At 42.2% G+C, this 24,989-nt stretch overlaps 1 protein-coding gene across 1 annotated transcript in view; it reads left to right on the top strand.

Annotated features, from left to right (window-relative positions):
• Nucleotides 1-24,989, top strand: part of DCTN2 (dynactin subunit 2) — a 79,584-nt gene that overhangs the window by 39,080 nt on the left and 15,515 nt on the right. Inside the window, exons 3-12 of the mRNA XM_082246118.1 lie at nt 3,150-3,246; nt 14,463-14,524; nt 16,627-16,725; nt 16,880-17,040; nt 17,281-17,428; nt 18,436-18,501; nt 18,586-18,624; nt 19,305-19,382; nt 19,493-19,564; nt 21,872-21,974. Coding sequence (XP_082102244.1) covers nt 3,150-3,246; nt 14,463-14,524; nt 16,627-16,725; nt 16,880-17,040; nt 17,281-17,428; nt 18,436-18,501; nt 18,586-18,624; nt 19,305-19,382; nt 19,493-19,564; nt 21,872-21,974 — 925 coding nt within the window. The remainder of the gene's footprint in view (nt 1-3,149; nt 3,247-14,462; nt 14,525-16,626; nt 16,726-16,879; nt 17,041-17,280; nt 17,429-18,435; nt 18,502-18,585; nt 18,625-19,304; nt 19,383-19,492; nt 19,565-21,871; nt 21,975-24,989) is intronic.

Here is a 24,989-nt window from a genome sequence, read left to right as displayed (position 1 = left end):
TTGACAGCCACTCCTACGTAAGGAGTCATGTGACAGCTGGGGAATTTGTTGGTAATAGCGGTAGCAGAGTGGTGGCAAGTGAAGATCAGCAGGACATAGATTTGCTCTAGGATCTTTGTTGGTGTTTTTTACGACTTTTTTTCCTACACTCATTGTCCTCAGGTGGTTATTTACTAATAGGCAGATATTTGTTGAATTAGTTGGGGCTCTATGATAATTTTGTCTGGAATGAGTGTAGTGCTTCATAATTTTAGAGGGTCAAAGGACACAAACCATTAAAATGGATCTAAAGCCTGCAATACTAACCTCCCCTCCAACAATGCGGCTTCCCTGAACTCTCTTATAGTCATCAATATCTCCCCATGGTCACTTCCTGGATTCAGCATTTTTGGTCATCCTTATTGGCCAGTCTGAGATGATGTAACTCCTGCCCATGTACACTGGAGGTAATTCATCCCAGTACAGAGGTGTGTTTGCAAACAGGAACATAAAAAACTTTTATTGCAAACAATGCATCGTAAGTTTCTTCAACAAAAATCCTTCCTGTATTCTTGTGTGTGTACCCAGTGCTGTCTAACCATGAAGTGCTTAATATGTATCTATATTCATTATCTGTGCAGAAACATAATATTTTTAAATCACAATACATAATCATTTTAGAGAATTAAAGTGCAATCAGTGCAAAAAATGTGCATGATTAGTGCTTTAAAAAGTGCTGGTTATCCTATTCTTCTAGTACCAGTGTGTTCCAACAAGTGCCGTTGTGCTCCCCTCCTTATGTGCCCATAAGCCCCGTAGACACGTACCGATTGTCGGCCGTAAATATTCGGTCGACGACCGATCGGCCGATTGTAGGCTTGTTAGTATGATGCTTCCGACAGCGCATTTTCGGCCGAACAGAATCTGTCGTGCAGGCATTAAAATTTTTGTTGGCCAACACCAGAACGGCCGATTGTTCGCCAGTCAGTACAGAATTCGGCCGACAGACAGCAGATTAGCAAGACTGGGCATGCTCAGAAAAGAAAAAAGACAAGGAAAGTTAACCATCACATGACATCACTCCTGCAGTCGGCTGTTGTTGGCCGACAAAATTCGTGTGCAGTCTTTTGCAGTTTTCAACAGACACGACAGCCCTGGACAAAAGTTCGGCCGACGATCAGTACGTGTGTACGGGGCTTTACTCACTTACTAGTGATGGGTTAAAAATAATCCTCCACTGGCAAAAAATGTTTTTTTCTTTCTTTTGTGACTCCAGAAGGTCAAAGAACCTCCTATGAGTGTAGGGAGATGGAATCAGGATAAATCCATAGTGTAATTCCGTTTGTTAAAAAAACAAAAGCCAATTGCGCACTTGAAAAATTCTTCTCTTGCATGGGAGCATGTAATGACGCCGTTCTGGAATTCAAAAGTTGCGGTTTGCGTCCCCAAGAGCGAACGTGTGGCACAAGTGGCATTTTTTTTGCCACTGGAGGATTCGTTTTGAAACACTCATCACTAGTCGTGAGTAAGGGCACATAGGGAGGGGAGCACAACGGCACTTGTTGGAACATACTGGCACTGGAAGAATAAGATAACCAGCACTTTAAAGGACTTATTGTTCATGCACATTTTGTTGCACTGATTGCACTTTAATTTTCTAAAAGTATTGTGATTTAAATATTATGTTTCTGCGCAGATAATGAATAGAGCTACATATTGAGCACTTTATGGTTAGACAGCACTGGGTACACACACATAAAAATACCTAAGAGGAATATACACCTTACATCCCAGCAGCAGTCTTGTAAACGCATTCCACACACTACGTAGCGCAGGCTCACAGTATTTAAAAAATCCTTCCTGCTCATGTTTTTGTAAAGAGAATAAGCCTCATTTTATTGAAGATGGACTTCATTTCGAGATCTGCTCAAATAAGATTAGCTTCCTTTTTATCCTGAAGCCCAGGTGAGCTCAGCCATAAGCAAAAGCCATGCCCATGTGCTTGGGTGGCCAAAAGGTTTCATTCAGACAGGCGTGGACGTGTGCATGCAGGTGATGTTTATCTTTTTTGTTAACATTTTACATACAGTCAAGAGCAGGTACAATGATCCGGGTGCAGGTAGTGTGTGTTCAGATTCATGTACCAATTCATGCTTAGATGTCATATTTTGAGGTTTGGCTGCTTCTGTATCCACCTCTATAGGCTGCCTGCGTGCAGTTCGAGACAGATGCAGGCATGGGTGTCAACGCCCGTCTGACGCTCAAACCAAGTTTGATAGGTTTTTGTCCTTTTTTCTATGCTATGTCTGAGCATTCTTATTTAGTTGCTTATTTTCCATCTTCTTTGTTGTCTACTTTTTTTTCATTTTCCCTTTTTTCTCCAAATGCCAATGTTTTAGTATTTTTCTTAAATCCTTGTAAACTGCAGTGCATCTTATATTGTCCCTTAACTTCCATCACAGCTTTTATCTGAGGATATTTTTCCCTTTTGCATGATTATTTATTTCATTGCTTTGACATATTTAGAATATAACCCAATCAATGAGTCTTGTCTGCTAATTTTCCATTTCCAGGAATTAATGATTTACATGTTGGACTCACATAAACTTGAGATTTATTTTTTTAATCTTTTACATTATTTTATGATATGAGCGGGCTTATTTAATAATGTTGTAAAAAAGATTTCAGTTCACTATAGCCAAGGAAAAAGATAAACAATTATTGGTGAGTATGGGTCAGTGCATTTCCTTATTAAATAAGCCCACTAGATCTCTGAGCATTCTGTGGGCACCCTTAAACCTCTTCCTTGTGCCGATTAGATTAAGGTACTGAAATTACAATCAGATTTTCAACCAGGACACTACTGAAAAAATATAAGATTCAGATTTCCCCACGTTTGCAGGTCATCTAATGATTTCTCTCACATGTAGGATAATTCTTGTGATTTGACAGTTATTTTGTTGAGTGCTCACATATAATCATATTCAATCAGTGCAATTTAAATGGATTTTGTAATAAATGAATGCTGACTATTGATTCAATAAGTTCCTGATTTTATTATCTCATTTGCACGTACCATGAGATAGATTGCCTTCAGTCTCTGTGTTCTAACAAATATCCGTGCAATGCAAGTTAATAATTCTTGTATGTTATTCTTTCCTATTATCCAGGAGGAACTGACCAGTACCAGTGTAGAGCATATTATTGTAAACCCCAATGCAGCTTATGACAAATTTAGAGACAAGAAGGTTGGCACTAAAGGACTAGGTGAGTTTAAACTGCAGGTGGTGGTGTAAAATTTTACTCTTTGCTATGGCAGAGGAGGAAGTAGTCCTAGTTTGTGTAGAGATGAGAATAACCTAAATTAAAAAAAAAAAAACTAATATTGGGGTAATTGAGTCACTAGAATGGGTTTCCCTTTAGACCCCTGGTGCCTGGCCTGCTAGCTGCATGTGGTCCTTTTGTCAATTTTTGTGTGGCTCTCGTAGGTTTTGAAGGCTCTTTCTCCATTACCCTGTTTTATAGTAGTGATTTCAAGCAGCCTTATGTAATATGTCTCCTGAAGCATGTCTCCAACAACTCCCACATAGCATATTTGCTGTCTCTGACAGTCTCCTACAGCACATCTGCAGTCTCTGACCATCCCTTGTATCATGCACAATCACTGACCATTTCCTGTATTATGTCCACACTCTATTGCTCCCTGTTGTAGCATGCCCATAGTCTTTGACTATATCCTGTTTTGTGTCTGCTGTCTGACACTCGATATTCACTGAATTTTTTTTGTGGCCCTTTGGTGACATTTGGGGCCGCACTTGAGGTTCCCCTCATGTCAAGAAAGTAGGCCACCACTGCTGTAGACTCTCCTCTCCGTTGTAGGAGTGGGACCCTGCAGTAGTGCTGGAAGAAGAGATGAGGTTGGAAGTAAAACGGTGTTTAAAGCATAGATGAAATTCATTTTTCTCTATCATTCATCGACAGACGCAGCTCCATATCTTCTTTAGACCATTGGGTTATGCTCCTCCCATCAGGAATAGTACACTAGGCAGGAAAAAGCTTTGCCACGCCTATGGGGGCTGTCCCTGCAGGCATAACCCCACACACTCTGCTACAGCCTCTAGTTTGTTTCTGCAAAGTTTAGGAACAGGACCTAGTTCCCTGCTGGGACTTCGGTCTTAGCTATTAATAGGGAAATGTTATTTTTTTATTTTTCTTTTTCACTTGGTAGAGTTCCTGGAGAACTACAAGCAACAGTCTGCTGTGGTTTCGGACTGGATATTCTAGATGCTTAAGGTCTCCCAGCCTGGCCAGTGAGCGTGAGCAGGTTAGAGTCCAGAACTAGGCCTCGCCACGACAGAGCCTCGATGGATGGGGATGAGCCTGTGAGTGGAAAAGTCTCTCTGGGATGCGATCGACCTGGAACTCCCTGAGTCGCAGCGTAAGCCCTGACTGTTCGGAGTGGCGCCTACCTGGTACCGTGATATGATGAGTAATACTGCCCCCCCAATCCTCTGGTGGTCTCGGGGTGGACGTGGGTCCTCCCCCTGGAATAGTCAGACGCTCGGGTCTCCCTCGGTTCCCCTGGCCTTTGGGATATTAGGCCTACCCCTTTCCAAGTCTTTTCCCCTACCCATAGAAGGTCCTACCTTCGGGGGGTGGAAATATTGTGGCCTCGGCGGCGTTTTTCTGTGGGGGGTGGCTTTGTCCTGGTGGGGTCTCTTCCTAGGGACCCTCCAATGCCTCTTGTCGGGGACCCCCTTTGGGGGTCCGGGAGACCACATTGCGCGCTGTGGGGGCTGACATTTTGCTGTAGATTTCATGCTTTCTTTTCTTCCTTTGAAATGCATGGGCAGCCATTTTTTGTTCCCATTAGGAATGCATGGGGCAGCCATTTTCTTGTAGTCCACAATTGCTGAACAGGCAAACGGCATGGCAAACAAAAATCTAGCAATGACACAGGCTGTGTTTTCTATTTCCTGTGTCACAATATTTACTTTCTGTTTCACGGAATGTGCTGGCAATCTCCTGAGCGGTTTGGTAACATTTTCTGGTGTCCCCTGTAGGTTTTCCTCACCCACTCTATCAGATTGGATTGGGACAGGTATAAAGCTAACTTAGCGGTGGGATCGCAATTTAACGACTTTTAAAGTGACACTGCGTTATTTTCATCTCGGTGTAAAAATGGAGTCCCAGGGTACTATTTCACCTACAGACCCCTAGATTCGGCTGCGGAACCTTCTGGGTCGCAGCCCCTGTCTGCGCTCACAGCCGTCTTGGAAAGCCTGGTGTTAACGGTAGATTTTGTATGTAAAAATGTTGCTAGCCGAAAATGTCCTCTGCCTTCACCTCCCTCGGTAGTTTCCTCAGATTCTGAGGCAGATATGGCCGCCACAGAGGCACCCCACCCTGAGGGGTCGTTGCCTTCGCATTCTGATGGTGAAGAGGACTTGTCCCCTGGGAATGCGCATTGGTGGAAGCACTTACAGTGGGGATGGAAAGTTTGGGCATCCCAGGTAAAAAATTGTATTTAGTGTGCATAAAGAAGCCAAGGAAAGATGGAAAAATCTCCAAAAGGCATCACATTACAGATTAGACATTCTTATAATATGTCAACAAAAGTTAGATTTTTATTTCCATCATTGACACTTTCAAAATTACAGAAAACACAAAAATGGTGTCTGCAAAAGTTTGGGCACCCTGCAGAATTTATAGCATGCACTGCCAGTGTCATGGATTGTTCTCAATCATCGTCTGGGAAGACCAGGTGATGTCAATCTCAAAAGTTTAAATGCCCAGACTCATCTGACCTTGCCCCAACAATCAGCACCATGGGATCTTCTAAGCAGTTGTCTAGAAAACTGAAACTGAAAATAGTTGACGCTCACAAAGCTGGAGAAGGCTATAAGAAGATAGCAAAGCTTTTTCAGATGTCAATATCCTCTGTTCGGAATGTAATTAAGAAATGGCAGTCATCAGGAACAGTGGAAGTTAAAGCAAGATCTGGAAGGCCAAGAAAAATGTCAGACAGAACAGCTCGCAGGATTGTGAGAAAAACAATTCGAAACCCACGTTTGACTGCACGATCCCTCCAGAAAGATCTGGCAGACACTGGAGTTGTGGTACACTATTCCACTATAAAGAGATACTTGTACAAATATGGTCTTCATGGAAGAGTCATCAGAAGAAAACCTCTTCTACGTCCTCACCACAAAAATCAGTGTTTGAACTTTGCAAATGAACATATAGACAAGCCTGATGCATTTTGGAAACAACTTCTGTGGACCGATGAGGTTAAAATTTTACTTTTTGGCTGGAATGAGCGAAGGTACGTTTGGAGAAGGGGCACAGAATTTAATGAAAAGAACCTCTGTCCAACTGTTAAGCATAGGGGTGGATCAATCATGCTTTGGGGTTGTATTGCAGCCAGTGGCACAGGGAACATCTCACGAGTAGAAGGAAAAATGGATTCAATAAAATTTCAGCAAATTTTGGATGGTAACTTGATGCCATCTGTGAAAAAGCTGAAGTTAAAGAAAGGGTGGCTTCTACAAATGGATAATGATCCTAAGCACACCTCGAAATCCACGGGGGATTACATCAAGAGGCGTAAACTGAAGGTTTTGCCATGGCCTTCACAATCTCCTGACCTCAACATATTTGAAAATCTATGGATAGACCTTTAAAGAGCAGTGCGTGACCGACAGCCCAGAAATCTCAAAGAACTGGAAGACTTTTGTAAGGAAGAATGGGCAAAGATACCTCAAACAAGAATTGAAAGACTCTTGGCTGGCTACAAAAAGCGTTTTTACAAGCTGTGATACTTGCCAAAGGGGGCAGTACAAGATATTAACTCTGCAGGGTGCCCAAACTTTTGCAGACGCCATTTATTTTTTTTGTTTTCTGTTATTTTGAAAGTGTAAATGATGGAAATAAAATCTAACTTTTGTTGACCTATTATAAGAATGTCTAGTCTGTAATTTGATGCCTTTTGGAGATTTTTTCATCTTTCCTTGGCTTCTTTATGCACATTAATACAAATTTTTACCTGGGGTGCCCAAACTTTCGATCCCCACTGTATAGTTTCAGTGCGGGAAACTTTAAAATTGGCAGATGAATCTACAGCGTCGGGTTCGCAGGTGTCTTTTGGCTCCCGAAAATCGGTCAGGGTGTTTCTTTGACAAGAGCGTTTTGATGATATTGTCAGTGAACAATGGCGGCGCATCAAGCACATGCTAGTGGTGCCTAAGCACTTTAAACGCCGTTATCCCTTTGCAGATGCAGTTTCCACTAGGGGAACCGTGCCACTAAAGGTTGATCACCCGGTTTCCAGGCTGAATAAGTCTACTGTGCTTCCGGTGGAAGAATCCCCGGCCTTCGCGGACCCTGTGGATAGACGAGGGGAGTCTCTGTCCTACCATCTACACATGCTAGCAGGTTCCAAATTGAACCCAATATTTGTGAATGGTATGGTGTCAAACGGTCACTGAATTGGTGAAGTTACTAAAAGGTAATTTGGAAGCTGAGCAGCTCCCCCCAGCGGTGCTGGAACTAATGGACCAGATGGCTCGAGCTCTGGTGTTCATGTGTGATGCATCCCTGGATACGGCTCCCCTAGTGGCCAGAGTGTTGGCAGCGGGGATTATGATTAGACGCATGGTGGGGGTAAAAAGATGGTTTGCGGACCAGGCTTCCAAAAAGGCTTTGACGGATCTTCCCTTTATGAGGGAGAGGTTGTTTGAATCCTCTCTCTGGATTAATTGATCAAAGGCCTTTCGGGTGGGAAGAGTACTCTTCTTCCTCAATCCTCTAAGGGCAAGGCGCCACGTCAGATGGGGGCCTTCCTTCACTACTCGTAAGCGGCTTTTTTGTTCCTCCGGGTCTCAAGAAAAAGGAAAGCCGTTCAGGCCTTCTGAGAGTTCCAAGAAGCCATGGTCCAGTAAATCAAAGATCGGCCAGTCCGGATCTGCAGACAAATCCTCGTCTGCATGAAGGGGCGCCCTCACCCGCTTCTTGGGTGGGAGGATGTCTTTGCTTCTTTCCAGGACCTTGGACTTCCTTGGATCAGGACAACTGGGTTCACAAACTGATTGGATCAGCGTACAAGATCGAAATCCATCCTCGTCCATCAGATTCTTCCCATCCAATCTGCGCCTATCTTCAGACCGGTTAGGGAATCTACGGGAGGCGGTACAAGATCTGCTGTCTCAAGGGGTGATTGTGCCAGTTCTCTCTCAGGAGCGCTTTTAAGGGTTTTATTCAAACCTGTTTACTCTGCCCAGAAAAAAATGCAAAGTGCGTCCAATTCTGGACCTCAAGGCTCTGAACCACTTTGTGCGGTTACAGAGGTTTTGCATGAAATCCATTAGAACAGTAGTGGCGTCCCTACACCAAGGAGACTTTTTGGCCTCCATAGATATCAAGGACGCATATCTACACATCCCAATCTACGCTGGACACCAGCAGTTTCTTCTCTTTGCCGTAGCAGAAGAGCATTATCAATTTGTGGCGTTCCCCTTTGGTTTTGCTTCCGCTCCCAGGGTGGTTAGCAAAGTACTGGACCCGGTGTTGGCATTGTTGCACCAACGGGGGATTGCGGTACTGGGGTATCTGGATGATCTCCTATTGAGAGCAGACTCTCATGCAGCCCTGATGAGCTACCTGACAATCACTGTCAGGGTGGAACATCAATTTCATTAAATCAGCCCTGATACCTTGTTTGAGACTGGATTATTTGGGCCTGACTCTGATTTCAGCTTTGGTGAGGGTCTTTCTTCCCCTGGACAAGCGGCAGAAGTTGCAGGGGGTGATCTGGTTGTTTTCAAACAATCTGTCCTCTCTGCGAACTTGCATGCGGGCCTTGGGGTCTGATGATATCCACCTACGAGGCGGTTCCATTTGCTCAGTTCCATACTAGACCTTTGCAAAGAGAGATTCTTGTCAAATGGAACAAGGATCCAAAGTCCTTGGACACTTTGATTTGGTTAAGCCACAACACAAGATCTGCTCTGTTATGGTGGCTTCATTCTCCAGCACTATGCCAGGGCAAGTCCCTCCTCCCGTTGTTTTGGACGGTGGTAACCACGGACGCCAGCCTATCAGGCCGGGGCGGGGTACTGGGGAAGATCTGTGCCCAGGGAACCTGGACAGTAGAAAAGTCCAAACTGCCGATAAATGTTTTGGAGCTCAGAGCAATAAAGCTTTGTCTGAACCACTGGACGACTCGTCTGTAAGATTGTCTGGTTCGGATTCAATCGGGCCATGCAACGGCTGTGGTTTAGATCAATCACCAGGGGAGTACCAAGAGTGTCTTGCAGCCAGGGAGGTGGCCAGAGATTTTGGCCTGGGCGGAACAGTTTGTTCTAGCCCTCTCTGCTGTGCACATCCCAGGTGTGGAAAACTGGCAAGCGGAATATCCTGCATCGTCAGGTGGTGGCTGAAGGGGAGTGGTCCCTACATCCGGAGGTGTTTCATCTCCTGTGTGTCTGGTGGGGGACACCCAAGGTCGATCTGTTTGCTTCTCGTCTCAACAAGAAGGTGCAGTGGTTCGTAGCCAGGTCTCGAAATCCTCTGGCCGATGCCACAGACTCACTGGTGGCTCCTTGAGGTCGGTATTGGCTGATTTATGCCTTTCCTCCGCTGAAACTCCTGCTGAGGCTTCTATGCCAGGTAGAGGTGGAAGGGATCCCAGTCATTCTGGTGGCTCCAGACTGGCCTTGCCAGTCTTGGTAAGCAGACCTAGTAAGGTTGGTCGCTTATGCTCCTTGGAGACCTCCTCTCAGGGAAGATCTGCTGTCTCAAGGTCCAATCTTCAATCCTGCTTTACAGTCTCTGGCTTTAACGGCATGGCTGTTGAAAGCCAGGTGTTGAGGGATAGAGGTCTTTCTGACTCTGTGATTCCTACGCTATTGAAGGCTAGGAAGTAGACTTCCAGGAAGATATTATCATTGTACGTGGAAATTGTACATTTCATGGTGTGAATCGCTGAAGGTGCACCCTCGCTTGTTTTATTGTTGCTAGGGTTTTGGCTTTTCTTCAGAAAGGGGTTGAACAGCGGTTGGCTTTGGGCACTATCAAAGGCCAAGTGTCGGCTTTGGCTATATATTTTCAATACCTGTTAGCTACGCATGCCTTGATTCGTACCTTCATCGAGGGAGTGCGCCATATGGCTCCTCCGAGGTGGTCCCCGCTACCTCTGTGGGATCTAAAATCTGGTGTTATCTGTTCTTCAAAAGCCTCCTTTTGGGAACATTCTGGAGATTTCTCTGCTTTCATTGTCTCAGAAGGTTGCCTTTTTGGTGGCTATCACTTCTGCCCACAGAGCATCTGAATTTGCGGCGTTGTCTTGCGCTCGCCTTATTTGGTGGTCCACAGAGATAAAGTGGCACTCCAACCAAATCAGTCTGTTCTTCCTAAGGTGGTTTCTGATTTTCATTTGAATGAAGACATTGTGTTGCCTTCACTCTGTCCCAAGCCCAAGCATCCCAAGGAAATTGCTTTGCATTCTTTGGATGTGGTTCGGGCAATCGGGGTTTACCTGGGGGCCACTGAGTCTTTTAGAAAATCAGATGCTCTTTTTTTTTTTTTGTCCTTACTGAGGGACCTCGTAAAGGATTGGCTGCATCTGCTGTGACCATTTCCAGATGGATCAGGCAGACGGATGTTCAGGCTTATTCGCTGAAGGTTCAGGTTACTCCTTTCCCAGTGAAGGCGCATTCTACTAGAGCGCTGAGTGCCTCTTGGGCTTTTCGCCATCAGGCATCAATAATGCAAGTTTGCAAGGCGGCAATTCGGTCGTCTGTGCATACGTTCGCAAAATTCTACAAGTTGATGTGTTGACATCTTTGGATGCCTCTTTTGGACGCAAGGTTTTGCAGGCTGCTGTTTAAAAAGAATAGTTTTTGTTCCTCTTTGAGGGTGTATGTTTTTTATAGGGGAGCTCCAGTTAGTTGTTCCTGGTTGAACTCCATTTTACCTGGTTGGCTACGTTTAGCCTTTTGGGAGTTATGTTCTTCTTTGCGTTGTCTTCCCACCCCTCATGAAAATACTGCTTTGGGACATCTCAATAGTCTAAAGAAGATATGGAGCTGCGTCTTTCGATGAACGATAGAGAAAACTGGATTTTTGTACCTACCGTAAAATCCTTTTCTCTGAAGTTCGACAGACGCAGCACCCGTCCCTCTGCTTCTGTGTTAATGGGGTTTTTTTTTTTTTGTCTTCTAAACACTGCTTGCAACGAAACTAGCCCCAGTAGGCGTGGTAAAGCTTTTTCCTGCCTAGTGTCCTATTCCTGGTGGGAGGAGCATAATCCAATGGTTTAAAGGTTTAAAGAAGGTATGAAGCTGCGTCTGTCGAACTTCAGAGAAAAGGATTTTACGGTAAGTACAAAAATCCATTTTTTTTTTTTTTTTTTTGTTAATGCAATCATTGCAAATTAAAATGAGTTTGTGCATGCATACTAGCAAATCTGTGTCTTGCGACCTTCACAGTAGGTTTCCCAACTGTTGCAGGAGGTTTATCTGACTTCTTTGCTTGACCTTTGCTGGTTGCGCAACTCAAAACTTATTGGTTATCTAATGAACTGAATGCATTTCTGCCTTGTAAACTGAAATGCATCAGCTGGATTTAACTTTTGTGTGCGTCGTGCATCTACAATAAAGTATTTCTAGAAGAAATTGTCCTGGCAATTGCTTTTACATTGTGCCATGGTCCCAGGAAGAGAATCTAAGCTACGCACTGCAAGGAGGAGGTGTGAGGTCAGGGAAAAATTGTGTAGTCTTGTAGTCATTGGCTTTCCACACCTTTCTCCTAGCGTGTCCGTATGTTCATGCATTTGTATGTTCATGCATTTGCATAATGAGAGGAGCACATCACTGTATGTAACAATGTGGTGTCTCCCAGTTCTGTCTTCTCATTTTTGGAGACACCTGCCTTCAATCAAGTCACAAGTGGTTGATAAAAGAGCAGGGGAGAGGAAGCATTGGGGTGAAGATAAAACTTCTCACCTCCTACAAATTCTGAGAATATAAATAAAGTAGACTCCGTATTTATTTGGCACATATGATCTAGCGCAGCACTTTCTCTTATTTTGCCCACAACCATGTCTCAACAAATGCTGCCTGAGGTGGCCTCTTCAGTTGGTGTCACGGGTAGCAAAGCCCTGTGGAGTAATTTGTCAATTCTGGCACATCTCTGCAGCAAATTCACATACATGTTTCCAAAAGATATGCAAATCTGTTGCATGCACCAACATTTGTTGTATGGGAGCAAGAAGCATTTCCAAAGAGAGTATGTGCCACTCTTTATGAATATCATGGTTCATCTGTGCTGGGAACAGGGAGTTAGAGGAAATCTTCTCAAGGTTCCACTTCATGATTGTGTCCCACTTGTTGATTCTTCACAAAAAATTACAGTTTTATATCTTTATGTTTGAAGCCTGAAATGTGGCAAAAGGTTGCAAAGTTCAAGGGGGCCGAATACTTTCGCAAGGCACTGTACTTCAATATGTTTACGGTAAAAAAGACTTTATTTCTGCTATCCTTGCCTGTGTATTCCCAGGGTAGATTTACCCTATTTGTTTTGTTACCATTGTCAAAAACAGGGTGTGAAGAGTAATATTCTATTGAAAACACTTGTTCTCGTTTACAGCTGTCTGAGAGGATTTCTCCTCACCTTGAGATTTCCTCTAACTCCCTGTTCCCAGCACAGATGAACCATGATATTCATAAAGAGTGGCACATACTCTCTTTGGAAATGCTTCTTGCTTCCATACAACAAATGTTGGTGCATGCAACAGATTTGCGTACCTTTTGGAAACATGTATGTGAATTTGCTGCAGAGATGTGCCAGAATTGACAAATTTACTCCACAGGGCTTTGCTACCCGTGACACCAACTGAAGAGGCCACCTCAGGCAGCATTTGAGACATGGTTGTGGGCAAAATAAGAGAAAGTGCTGCGCTAGATCATATGTGCCAAATAAATACACAAATCTTAAAAAGATATTTCAAATAATCCCAGAAGTATAAACCAAATGAAAGTCCATGTGATAAAGTGACGTTGTAATCTCAAACGCAAACCACCCTCGTGAATGTGCTCCAGCACCGCAAATCCAAGCCTCTCACCTTTAGGTTCTGACCCAGGAGTCACCCAGGGTCAGATACAGCAGTCCCCTACAGGGGTATTTAATGATCAGCAGGATAACACAGAAGAAGTGTCCAGGATCCAGTGGCTCATACACCCATACAAGGAGGACCAGATGGGGAATGAAATAAAACACAAGAGATCTAATGCTCTTTGCTGCGTTATAATAAAACAATTTATTCCATACGAGTCTACTTACAAAAAACAGCACTCAACTGTGCAAGCATAACAACGGTTGTGAAGACAGAGAGAGGATGCAAGGTCGTCAGCTAGGCTCCGCCCCCCTGTACGCGTTTACATCGGCGCGCTGGGCGTTGACTTCATTAGCAAGGGCCATCAATACATCAGAATTGATCAATTTTCAGATCTATATACGATAGTTTGTAGACTCTAACTTTCCTACAGACTAAATATACACTGATTAGGGTTATTTTCACCAAAGAAATCTAACCGAATACAATTTGGACTAACTTTTTGTGAAGAAAGATTATTTATTTCCAAAATTGTATAACCGAAACAAAGCAAAATGCGTTTTTGTTTTTTGTTTTTGGCCTTTTTTTTTTGTTTAGCTAAAAATAAAACGTGGTGATTACCACAAATGTAAGTTGGGTACAGTGTTGCATGACTGCAGAATTATCATTCAAAGTGTGACAGCGTTGAAAATTGGAATGGGCAGGAAGGGGGTAAAAATGCCTGGTATATTAAAATGACTAAAGTGATTTGTAAAGGCAAGCATTTTATTTTTAAAAAATAACAAATCTGTCATACTTACCTGGTCTGTGCAATGGTTTTGCATAGAGAAGCCCTGATCTTCTTCTTCTCCGGTCCCCCTTTGACGCTCCCAGCTCCCCCTGCCGAGTGCCCCCATAGCAGGCTGCTTGCAGTGTGGGAACTCGTGCATGCTTGTTCCGGAGTCAGCTCTGTGTGTGTGTCTATTGAATGGCTCCCGCTGCTACCTCTCTGTCCAATGAGGAGAAAGCCTAGAGAGCTGCTACTCTTGTGCACACTGTTGGATCGAGATCAGGTTCAGGTAAGTATAAGGGTTGCTGGGTGGGAGCTGCACGCAGAAGGTTTTTGCCTTAATGCATAGAATGCATTAAGGTAGAAAACCTTCTGCCTTTAGAACCTTTTTAACTCTGATGTGGTGTTTGTTAATAAATTTGTCACAGTCATAGCGATATGTTAGAAGTGCCACACAAACTACATGATTTTCGCGCTAGACTCCCCAACAGAAAAATACTGTCGGAATTTCTTGGAAAGCCTTTATTTAATCGCTTCCAAAGTTTTCATTTTATTGCACAAAGTAGTGGAAATGCACTCATGCACTCAATATTTCATTTGTAGATTTCTCAGATCGAATCAGCAAGTCAAAACGGACCGGATATGAATCTGGAGAATATGAACTAGTAAGTATTTGGGTAATACTTTGATTTGCTCTCATATTTGTTTAATTTGTTGAAGGGATTAAGAGCCCTTTCACACTGATGCATTTTTACCTTGAAAAAAAAGAAAAAAAGTTCCCCTTTAAATCCTATGGGACTATTCACATGACTGCCCTGTGGGTGTATTGCATTTTTTGAAAAGTCTTGCTTGCAGCATTTTCAAAACTGCGCAAAAAACACAGCTTCAAATTGAAATAAACTGAAAAAGCATAAAAAATACAATGGTTGCATTTTTGGTGTGTTTTTTGAGTCCCATGCCCATGTTTCACAGGTGCATGCTGAGAGTCAGGCAACCAGTAAACGCAATAGAAAGACATAAAAACAAAAAAGCATATGCATTTTTGATTTATTTTTTTAAAAGAGCAGTGGGAAAACCGCATAAGGATGAGGAAATAGAGTGATTCCACCATACTAACCAATGTGTGTGACCCATATAAACTTACTTGATCTTTTTAGTGTAAAGCGAAGGTTTCCCTTGAGTTTCTTCTACCCTTTGACAATCATCCCATTTGCAGCACTTTTTAATGGGTATATTGCAAATTAGAAGGCTATCTAGAATGATCTGTTGTATTGGTAGGTGAGCCACTAGGGCCTCCCCAATTGGTAACTGGCTTCTGTACTATTTTGCCACAGAAAGCACGGGGGGCAGTTAGAACACATTTTGCACTCTATCAATGTATTTCCTTGTTTATGACAAATAATACTGTTTAAACTGTATTTTTTCAAACATTTTAGGAAGATTTTAGGGCTTACAGTTGGTAAAAGGATGCACTTTAACATGCTTTTCTACCACAGATCCATTGACTTGCTTTGCTTCGCTGCTGCCAGTGCTAGAAAACAAGGATCTGTACAAAGACCTTCTGACATTACCCAGGGGTTGGATGCTTTGGTTCGGATGTAGTGTAGGCAGTGAATGCTTTTGTGTGTTGTTTTTTTTTTTTTTTTTTTTTTTGGGGTTGTAGTAACATTTGAAGTGTTCTGAATAATATGTTTTATAGGAAAGACCACAGCACAGTATGCATCAAATTCAGATTGGTGGATTTTAATAACCATATTAATTGGTCTACTTTTTTTCATTGGTTACCTAACCATCTTCTAAATAATTTGATCCCCTGCAGATTTTGTAAGTTTGCCCACTTACAAAGAAACGGTCTATGTTTATCATAGATGTATTTTAAATGATGGAGACAGACTATCAACCAAGAGCCAGAAAAAAACGCAATACAAATGTTATAAATTAAGTTGCAGTTCAGTGAGTAAAATAAGTATTTGATCCCCAAGCAAAACATAACTTAGTACTTTGTGGAGGAACCCTTGTTGGCAAGCACACAGGTAAGACGTTTCTTATAGTTGGTTACCAGGTTTGCACCCATCTCATGAGAGATTTTGGTTCACTCTTCTTTACAGATCTTCTCTAAATGCTTAAGGTTTCTTGCTTGGAAACTCGAAGTTTCAGCTCTCTTTATAAATATTCTATAGTATTAAGGTCTGGAGACTGGCTAGGCCACTCCATGACCTTAAAATGCAGACCGCAGTTCTCTCTCCGCGGGTGCCAGGCGGCAATCGCAGCTGCCGGCCCTGTGGATCGGGTCCTGTGCTGGCAAGTGGTCGTGCCCCCCTTCCCCAGTATCACGCCTGCGAACTGCCGTACAGGTACGGCAATTCACTTGGAACCTGCTGCCGTATATAGGGGGCAGCTGGCCGGCAAGTGGTTAACTGAACAGTAGAAGCTGATTGGTTGCTATGCTTGGCTGCTTTAGATTCTGTCTGCTCCAGTTATAATAAATTCCCCCCTTTTGTTGTTGTTTTTTCTCAGTTTGTTTTTGTTGTATAAGCTTTTATTTCTAGGTCTCTCTGCTAGGGCGATTTCTCCTCACTTTGTCTAACAGAAGTCACCTGGACATGAAGTGATGTGAGATCTATCTAACAGAGATCGGCTAAAACCTAAGTAACTTATTTATTACTACCCTTTCTCGAAGGCATTGATGTTATTAATGGGCTTGTTTTTTTAGGAGCATAAGAGTAGTGCACTATTGTATGTAGGATTATTTGTATTTCTTTTGCAGCTGGGGGAAGGAATTGGCATTAAGGAGACACCGCAACAAAAGTACCAGCGGCTGCTTCATGAAGTACAAGAGCTGACGCAAGAAGTTGAAAAGATACAGGTGAATATTTGACATTTAAATCAATTTGATTAAGCAACCTTTCTGAAAGTTGTAAATAACCACCTTTAATAAATGTAATGTAACTCTTTGAGTCCCTTCTTTTGTGTGAATTCTTTGTTCTAATAAACTCCTAATTCTCTGTTTTTGTATATAGAGCACTGTTAAAGAATCAGCCACGGAAGAGAAGCTTACTCCAGTTGCATTAGCAAAGCAAGTGGCTACATTGAAGCAGCAGTTAGTTTCCAACCACTTAGAGAAGTTGCTAGGTCCTGATGCTGCCATCAACCTGACAGACCCTGACGGAGCTCTTGCAAAGTAAGCATTAAAATATTACAGATAACCCTTGTATAAATAGACCTGGGCAGTAACCCATTCCTCTTTCATAGGACTGACTACTCTAAATTTTTAAAAGTTGACACATGATTGTTCTTTTAAATCTGTATTTGTAATACATAAATGCTATAACGATGTCATATGAGAATGTGTTTGATATTAGGCTGACATGGCATGGGGGGGCACTTGGAATTAAATCTTATATCTGTTGTTTTATTTTAGGCGGTTGCTAACTCAGTTGGATGCTGCTAAAACCAGGAAGAGTCCAGAAGGAAAAAGCCCGGCAAAGGGATTAGACAAAGATGGGGGTTTGGTCACCTATGAATTACATTGCCGCCCTGAACAAAACAAATTTTCCCAGGCTGCTAAGGTAATGTTAGGTGGCACAAACATGATCACGTTATGTTTTTTTTTGTGTATAACAAAAATTATTTGAGAAAGATAGTAAACATTGGTGGTTTTGCTTAAGCATGTTTTGTAGTTATTTGAATACTTGCAAATGTATAGTTCTCCTAACTCCTTCCTGTTTTGCAACCTAAATAAAGGTCCCCCAGCATCATACCCTTTGCTGGGGCATATGTCCCCCCTTTCAAAGCAAGTAGCTGAAAACATTGTGCGGCTGCTGACTCTCAATTCCATCTGTCACTGACGGCTCGGGTTCTCACTGACAATAAGAAGGCAATCAGAGGAGTTAGTGATTATGTGACCACTATATCAGCTACAACATATGACAACATATCACATGGAGGCTTCAATGATAAAACAAAGGCCTTTAGCCTGCAGATAAACACTTATCAACAAATATATGCCTTAAAAAAAATTTGGGTATACAAAATTGTCATAGTTGTTAAGTTAACTGACGCATATGAATGCTGCTTAATTTAGCATAGGTATCTAGCTATCAATGTCTTCTAGTCATGAAGTGATTGTTGTTGGAAGAAGACCTGTGACCAGCACATTAAATCTGTCTCTGAACATACACAACACATGAGCAGGTGTGAGCCATACTATGAGCTACTGTGTTTTAATTCATATGGTATTATGATGTCATTATCAAGTAGACATTGATTTTCATGAGTGAGAATATATCTTACTGACACATTGCACATGGTTTCCTCTGTGCTTTTAAAAATGTTCCGTATCTGTCATTTGCTACAAGCTTCTAACAACTATATGTCATGTTGGTTGTCTGTAAGTGCATTTAGCTATCGGCCACAGTGAACCTGCTGTAGCAGACAGCATAGAAAAAAATTACATTGGGGCTTTAAAGTTCAGTTAACCTAGTTTTGAAGAAATGCTTTTCATAGCTGTCACATTGAAATTTTCTTTGAGACATATCACAGTAATGGGTTATTTACTTGTCTTTGTGTTTTATAGTTGGCGGAGGTTGAGAAAAGACTGGGTGAGCTAGAATCCGCTGTGCGCTGTGACCAGGACCCACAGGCAAGTTATTGGCAGATAATATATATTTGAATTCTTATTTCTTACTCATTTTAGAGGTGATGGACCTTACTTCTTTTGTTGCAGAATCCCCTCACTGTTGGATTGCAAGGATCAAATCTCATGGTATGTAGCTTGTCTCAAGTGTGAAAACAACTGTAAAAAGCACCATTGTACTTAAAGCTATGTTAAAGTGGAGTTCCAGCCTGAAAATCAACTTTGCAGCATCAGTTTGCTTAAAAAGACCTGAAAAAGAATTGGATTATTAATATTTTTTTTTTTTTTTTTTCACTTATCTTGTTTTTAATGAAAATAAACGTACCTTCCTTCCTCTTCCTCCTTGTGCGGCCACGGCCCCCGACGTCACTTCCTCCTTTGCATTGCCTCCTGGGAGATGAGCGTCATCAATCCAAGGATGCAATGGGAACGGCCGGCCGCTACTCTTAAGTGCCGATCGCAATCTACAGCGCATGCGCGAGATTGCGATCAGCATTCTGGGTAGCCCAGAACCAGGAAGAGGGACACAGCGGGGGACACCACGGCTTCAGATGCCTACACTGGAGATGGCCGCGCTCTGCAATCAATTTTAAAGGTAAGTATTTATCTTTATTCAGTAAATGTAATGTGGGGTTAAGGTTAGGGTAATTGGGGATAGCTTAGGATTAGGGGGGTATGTTTTTAGCTCAAAAAGTGTATGTGGCCGGAAATTCCGCTTTAAGAAACCTTTACTGAAAAGTAGAATACTAGCTAACCTGAAAGTAGGGTAGAATCACAAATGAATGCCTTGGATTTTTTGTCTGCCCCAGGATACTGTGGAAATACTACAAGCCAAAGTGAACATGTTAGATGTTGCATCGTTGGATCAGGTGGAGGCCAGGCTACAGGTAAACAATGTTACCTCTTTGATTTGTAGATCAAGGAACTGGTGTCCAGAAGTAGAATCTCTTTTTTGTTCTGACATAGGTTTCAAGTAGCTGTGTGTTTTATTTCATAGAGTGTTTTGGGGAAGATGAACGAAATTGCAAAGCACAAAGCAGCAGTTGAGGATGCAGACACAGAAAGCAAGGTATACTTTTAAAATCTAAATATCAAAATCTAAATTCATTATGAATCTCTTTGTAGACATTGACCCTCCTTTTTGGCATAAACCACTCAACCATAGCCACAGCTTTGGTCATGTATCCAAGCACCAAAGGGGGTGGCAAATTTGCTTTTTACTAAGAGAGAGAAGTATTCTGCTCTGAACATCTGAATACATAATGGAGTGGAAATATTTAAATGCATTATAGTAGGTTTACGTGTGCTTTAACAAAGACCTGTGCTGTGGAAGCTGTGCCCATAAAAGCCTAGCAGGGGGCAAAAAATATTGTCACTAGCATTGCGTGTAAACTCCCTGCAGCTGATCGTTTCCACATCACTGGCTTACGGTGCCATGTTTTATACTCTGTGGAGGCAGCCATCTTGGTAAAGAAGGCTTTGCTTTCTAATGTCATTGCTGCCCTTTGATGACTGGTGGGGTAATGTTAAAGAAGCAGCAGGAAAAGTAAAGAAGTTATAGACCCACACAATAAATAAAGCAGAGAACTTGTAGAGCCAATCCTCGGTGTACAGCAAGTTGGAAAGGGCATAGTTGAGCACTGTTGAGTGCCGGCGACAGCTCCTCAGTTCTATCTACCCTTAATGCACTGGAAGACTACAGCAGATCGGGTGCCTGATGAATGAGGATTTAACCTAACAAAACGGGCATCGGCACAAGGGACACATCCTACTGACTGTAAGTTATTTCCTTTGTGCTGATTTTTCTGTTTTTTATTTTGACTGCACTTGGGCTTTATTACTGAAGAGGGGGAAAAAAATTGTCCTTGCAGTTGGACTCCCTCCCCACATTTTGCCTAGGATATGATGAAAAAGGGGCTGTACTTGTGTTTTTCCTCACTCCCACATGATTCCTTCTCTTGCAGTTTATGTTCACCCATGTACAAACTTTTTCAGCCAATTCAGTGGAGATGTTTGCACACGCTCCAAGGTTTTTCATACAATCACACCCTTAATAGTAATGCCATCTTGTGTAAGTGCCCTGCACTATACACTACAAGATTTACACAATTTACAGGCCGGGCTGCTTTATAAACTATGTTCGAAGATATGTTTTAATTTTACATAGTTGCTAAAAGGTAACCCAACATTAGTAAAAATTAAAGAGGAACTCCGAGAATATTTTTTATTTTCCCATGCAGTGGGGCTGTGCCCACACTGCATGGTTTAACTGCTCGTTTTTGTCTAGGGGGTTGTGGAGGGGAGATATACTTACCTAATCCGCTGACCATAACAGCGGTCCCTGCTGCTCCTTCCCAGCACATGCTAGCAGGCTTGTGAATGGACTGTTCCTGATGTCATCACACCCATAGATTGACTGTGGACTTGAGGACAGATGGAACAGTCCACCGCTGATGTGGGGGAGTGCGGTTTTCTGGAGGATCTGTTAAGTACAGATTTTCCTTGCGCTCCTATACAAAATGAGCAGTTAACCCATGCAGTGTGGTCAGAGCCCCACTGCATGGGAGAATAACAAGTTTTCATGGAGTTCTTCTTAAACCGCTTTACGACCGCCCGCCGCAGTTATACTCCTGGGCAAACCGATGTAGCTATACGTCGGTCGCGCGCAGGAGACTAGGGAGCAAGCGCTCGTCAGCGGGGAAGCCGATGCAGCAGGCAGGCGGCTCCGATTTCCGTCTGACACCGCGATCGTTCCCCGTTGAGAGAGAACGGTCAGCAATGTCGCAGTCCTGCAAAAAATCACAGATTGCCGCCATTACTAGTAAAAAAAATAAATAAAAAACAATAAAAATGACATAAATCTTTCCCGTAGTTAGTAGACGCAATAACTTTTGCGCAAACCAAAGTACGCTTATTGCGATTTTTTTTTTTTTTTAACCAAAAGTATGTAGCAGAAAACAAATTGGCCTAGAATGTTAAAAAATAATTTGATTTTTAAATATTTTTATAGCAAAAATTTCATATATATATATATATATATATATATATATATATATTATTATTATTTTTTTTGAATTGTGGCTCTTTTTTTGTTTATAGCGCAAAAAATAAATATCGCACAGGTGATCAAATACCACTAAAAGAAAGCTCTATTTGTGGGAAAAAAAGGACATCAATTTTTAGGCACAGTGTCGCATGGCCGCGCAATTGTCCGTTAAAGTAACACAGTGCCGAATCGCAAAACATCGCCTGGTCATTAAGGGGGCAAATCCTTCCAGTCCAGAAGTGGTTAAAACTAATTTTTTTAATAAGAGATGTTGACAGTCACATTTAGATTTTTTTTTAGTTCTGTACACTGCCTTGTCTGTTTCCTCAGGTACACCAGCTATTTGACATTGTTCAAAAGTGGGATTCCATGTCTGGCACTGTGCCCCAGGTTGTCCAAAGGCTGGTGGCATTAAAGCAGCTTCATGAGCAAGGTAAAAATCAGCCTATCCTTCCATAACCCCTTGGGTTGCTTTTCTGTTCATTTTTCTTTTCTCAATAAAACAAATTTCAAGTTAAAAAAAAAAAGTAGGCTATCCTGAGAGGTATTGGTTCAAACAAACTGTTTGTTGTTGGTAAGTCAGCAATGCTCATGCTCCCTGCTGATTAGAGACCTCTGCTTCAACACAGAAAGCAAGGATCATTATTTGCTGCATGCTGGCAAGTGACAGGCTTCTAATCGGGCTGTGTCTGCTTTCTAAAGAAATTAACTGTAATACTTTGGTGCAGCTGGAATAGAATTTGGTGATTTAAAGTTGAACCCCCTTTTTGCACTGCATAAGATAAATGCTCCTTCATCTGGGGGGAAAAAAAAGAATAAACTACAATACTTAACCCTCATCCCTCTGGCATACCGGTACTCTCCTCTGCTGCCTAGTATATGGGCTAGCCTGGGATTGCTAGGTTTACATTGTGCTTTATGATTATGGAGAGGCTTCTTGGGACTTGGCCGTAGAGCAGGAAGGAAGCCTGCCAAAACGAAGCGTAAAGTAAATATTGCTGCTTATTTCTTTCCACTTAGACACAATGAGCACTTAACCCTTGCAGTGCTGGGGGCACTAAAGAGTATTTTTTTAAATGCTGACCAAAGTTTTTTAGTAGTAGTTTCATTTATTACAGATTTTATTTTTATTTTTTTACTTCCCCAGGCAACAAAGTGCATGCAGCACTTGGTCCCATTCAAATCTGTCCATCAGTTGCTAAGCAGTTTGGTTGGACAGTTTACCAACCTAACTACAGCCAACATAAAGAAGTGCTTTTATGGGACAACAGGGACACTGATGATAATAATGGGACCAACTGCTATATAGGGTGTATTCACACCTGTGAATGCACTTGCATTTCGATAAGAGGCGAGAACCCCAGCAGAGGTTTCTGCAATTGGCTGCGAGAAGCAGCCCTATTGAAAGCAATGGGAGTCTGCTGGCTCCCACAGCTCATCGCAGCCACTTGCATGTAATCACCCATGCAGTGATCACATGCGAACGATTGGCCCGGGACACAGGAGTTCTTACATCTAATCGCAGTGCATGTGCATTCACAGGTGTGAATGCACCCTTTCACCCGTGCACTTGGTCCCCTGGGAAAATGTGAGAAGAGTTGGTATTAGAGACTTATGAATTTAAAAGTTGCAGTGGAAATCAAGTATTTAAAATGCTTACTTGCAGTCTTATATGTGTTTTTTTTTTATTGACCTGCAATGTGTCTATAAACTTGCTAGGAAATGTTACTACTCAAGGAAAGTCTATTACCTAGCACAGTCCTCTCCCTCATAGCCCTTTCTAATTAACCAGTATCTTCCCCCCTGACCCCTCTACATGACTGTACCTGTCTGAGTTTTATGAGGCTGATGATATCAGTCAAAATTGTGGCACCCAGCAACAGTCTCTGGCTTTTGGTTGTTACATAGGGGAAGCTTTTACTGGTAAATAATACTAAAATCTTTTGAATGCGGGTTGTTTAGAAGTAGGCACAATGGCGCATCTATGGTGGGACTGCCCAAAAATGAAAAAGTACTGGAAGGAAATCTTGGACCTAATCAAAATAATCACGAAAATAGAGATCCCGGAAGATCCTTGGTATTGCCTATTTCACGGTATTAAAAATTCCGTTAGGCAATATAAAACAACATTAATACCCCATCTGATGAATGCAGCAAAAGGATTAATCCCGTTATTTTGGCGAAAGGAAGAGGCCCCGACCATGGGAGACTGGGTACAAAGAGTTGAGAGAATAAGAACATTGGAATACTTGAGAGATTGGGAAGAAGACGATACAGAGGAATGGGGTGATATATGGGAAAATTGGAGAGAGTTTAAGACAACGAGAGAATACACTAGATGGAGTGGAGAAAAAGAGGAAGACAATTGGTATAGATAAGGGGGGGGGGATTAATAGAGGAAAAATTAAGGGAAGGGAGAAGTTATATCACTGGAATTTGAAGTTTTTTTTGTATGAAATGTACTTGTATTTTCTCTTCTTTTTGAAAACCATAAATAAATTTAAAAAAATCTTTTGAATGCACAATGTTATAGGAACATTTTGGTTAAAATGAACTGTCCGGCGCCGGGGTCGCTTTAAATCTTTAAGTGGCAGATGTATGTATTTGCCATTGTAGTCCTAGCCTTAGTGTAACAGTTCAGGGGTGATTTTTAATAGCTTGGTCATGCTTCTAAAATCGCTAGCAATTGCCAAGAGTAAAAATCGATTACTACACGGATAAAAGAAAATGGCTTCTAAAATGTTTTTCACTTCTGCATTCTACTTGTGTAGATTACACCTTGGTGGAGGTTTCTTGACTCTTTAAAAAAATAAAAAATAAATTTAGTTGCATTTTTTTTGCACTTGAGAAAATATTCACCCTAGCACTGAGGAATGCCGAGCATTTTGATGTACTTTCTAAAGAGGTTTGCAAACAGACTTTTGCTGTAAAAGAGACTATATGTTTATTCTGCAATAAAATAATTTTCCTGTTAGCATCTTTTTCCCCCTTCCACTTTAAAGAATAGGTGCGTCTTCAAAGTGAACTCTTTATTTTTGTCCTCCTCTAATGACCTAACATCCCGCCTCCCCTTGAGATCCAGCATCCACAGCGTCCTGTGTGTGTGTTGACATCCAGCACTGCAAGCTATTCTTTCCCTGGCAGTGCCTGTGCACTAGAGGCCCATAGAAGGAAAACTAAAGTCAGAAGTCAGTTTTGCCCTTCTCCAGCAGTCCAGGCTGGATATGATGGCCATACCTAATGGAACCCCATTCCCCATATTGTGGAGGATAGTTAGCATTTCGCATGAACCTCATAACACCCTAGCAGTTCTTTTCCTAAACTTGTGGTATAAGTTGAATGTTGCGTAACTGAATATAACGACTGTGCAAAAGTGTGGGATATGGTAACTTTGACTGCGCTGGAATACAAACTAACATGCAGAGAAATAGTGTGTGTGTCCTCTTCC

The sequence above is a fragment of the Pelophylax lessonae genome, assembly GCF_965119305.1.
Source record: "Pelophylax lessonae genome assembly, chromosome: 2".
In the NCBI taxonomy this organism is placed as follows: domain Eukaryota; kingdom Metazoa; phylum Chordata; class Amphibia; order Anura; family Ranidae; genus Pelophylax; species Pelophylax lessonae.
Note: the sequence above shows the minus strand (reverse complement) of the source record. Positions and strands in the feature narration are given on the sequence as shown.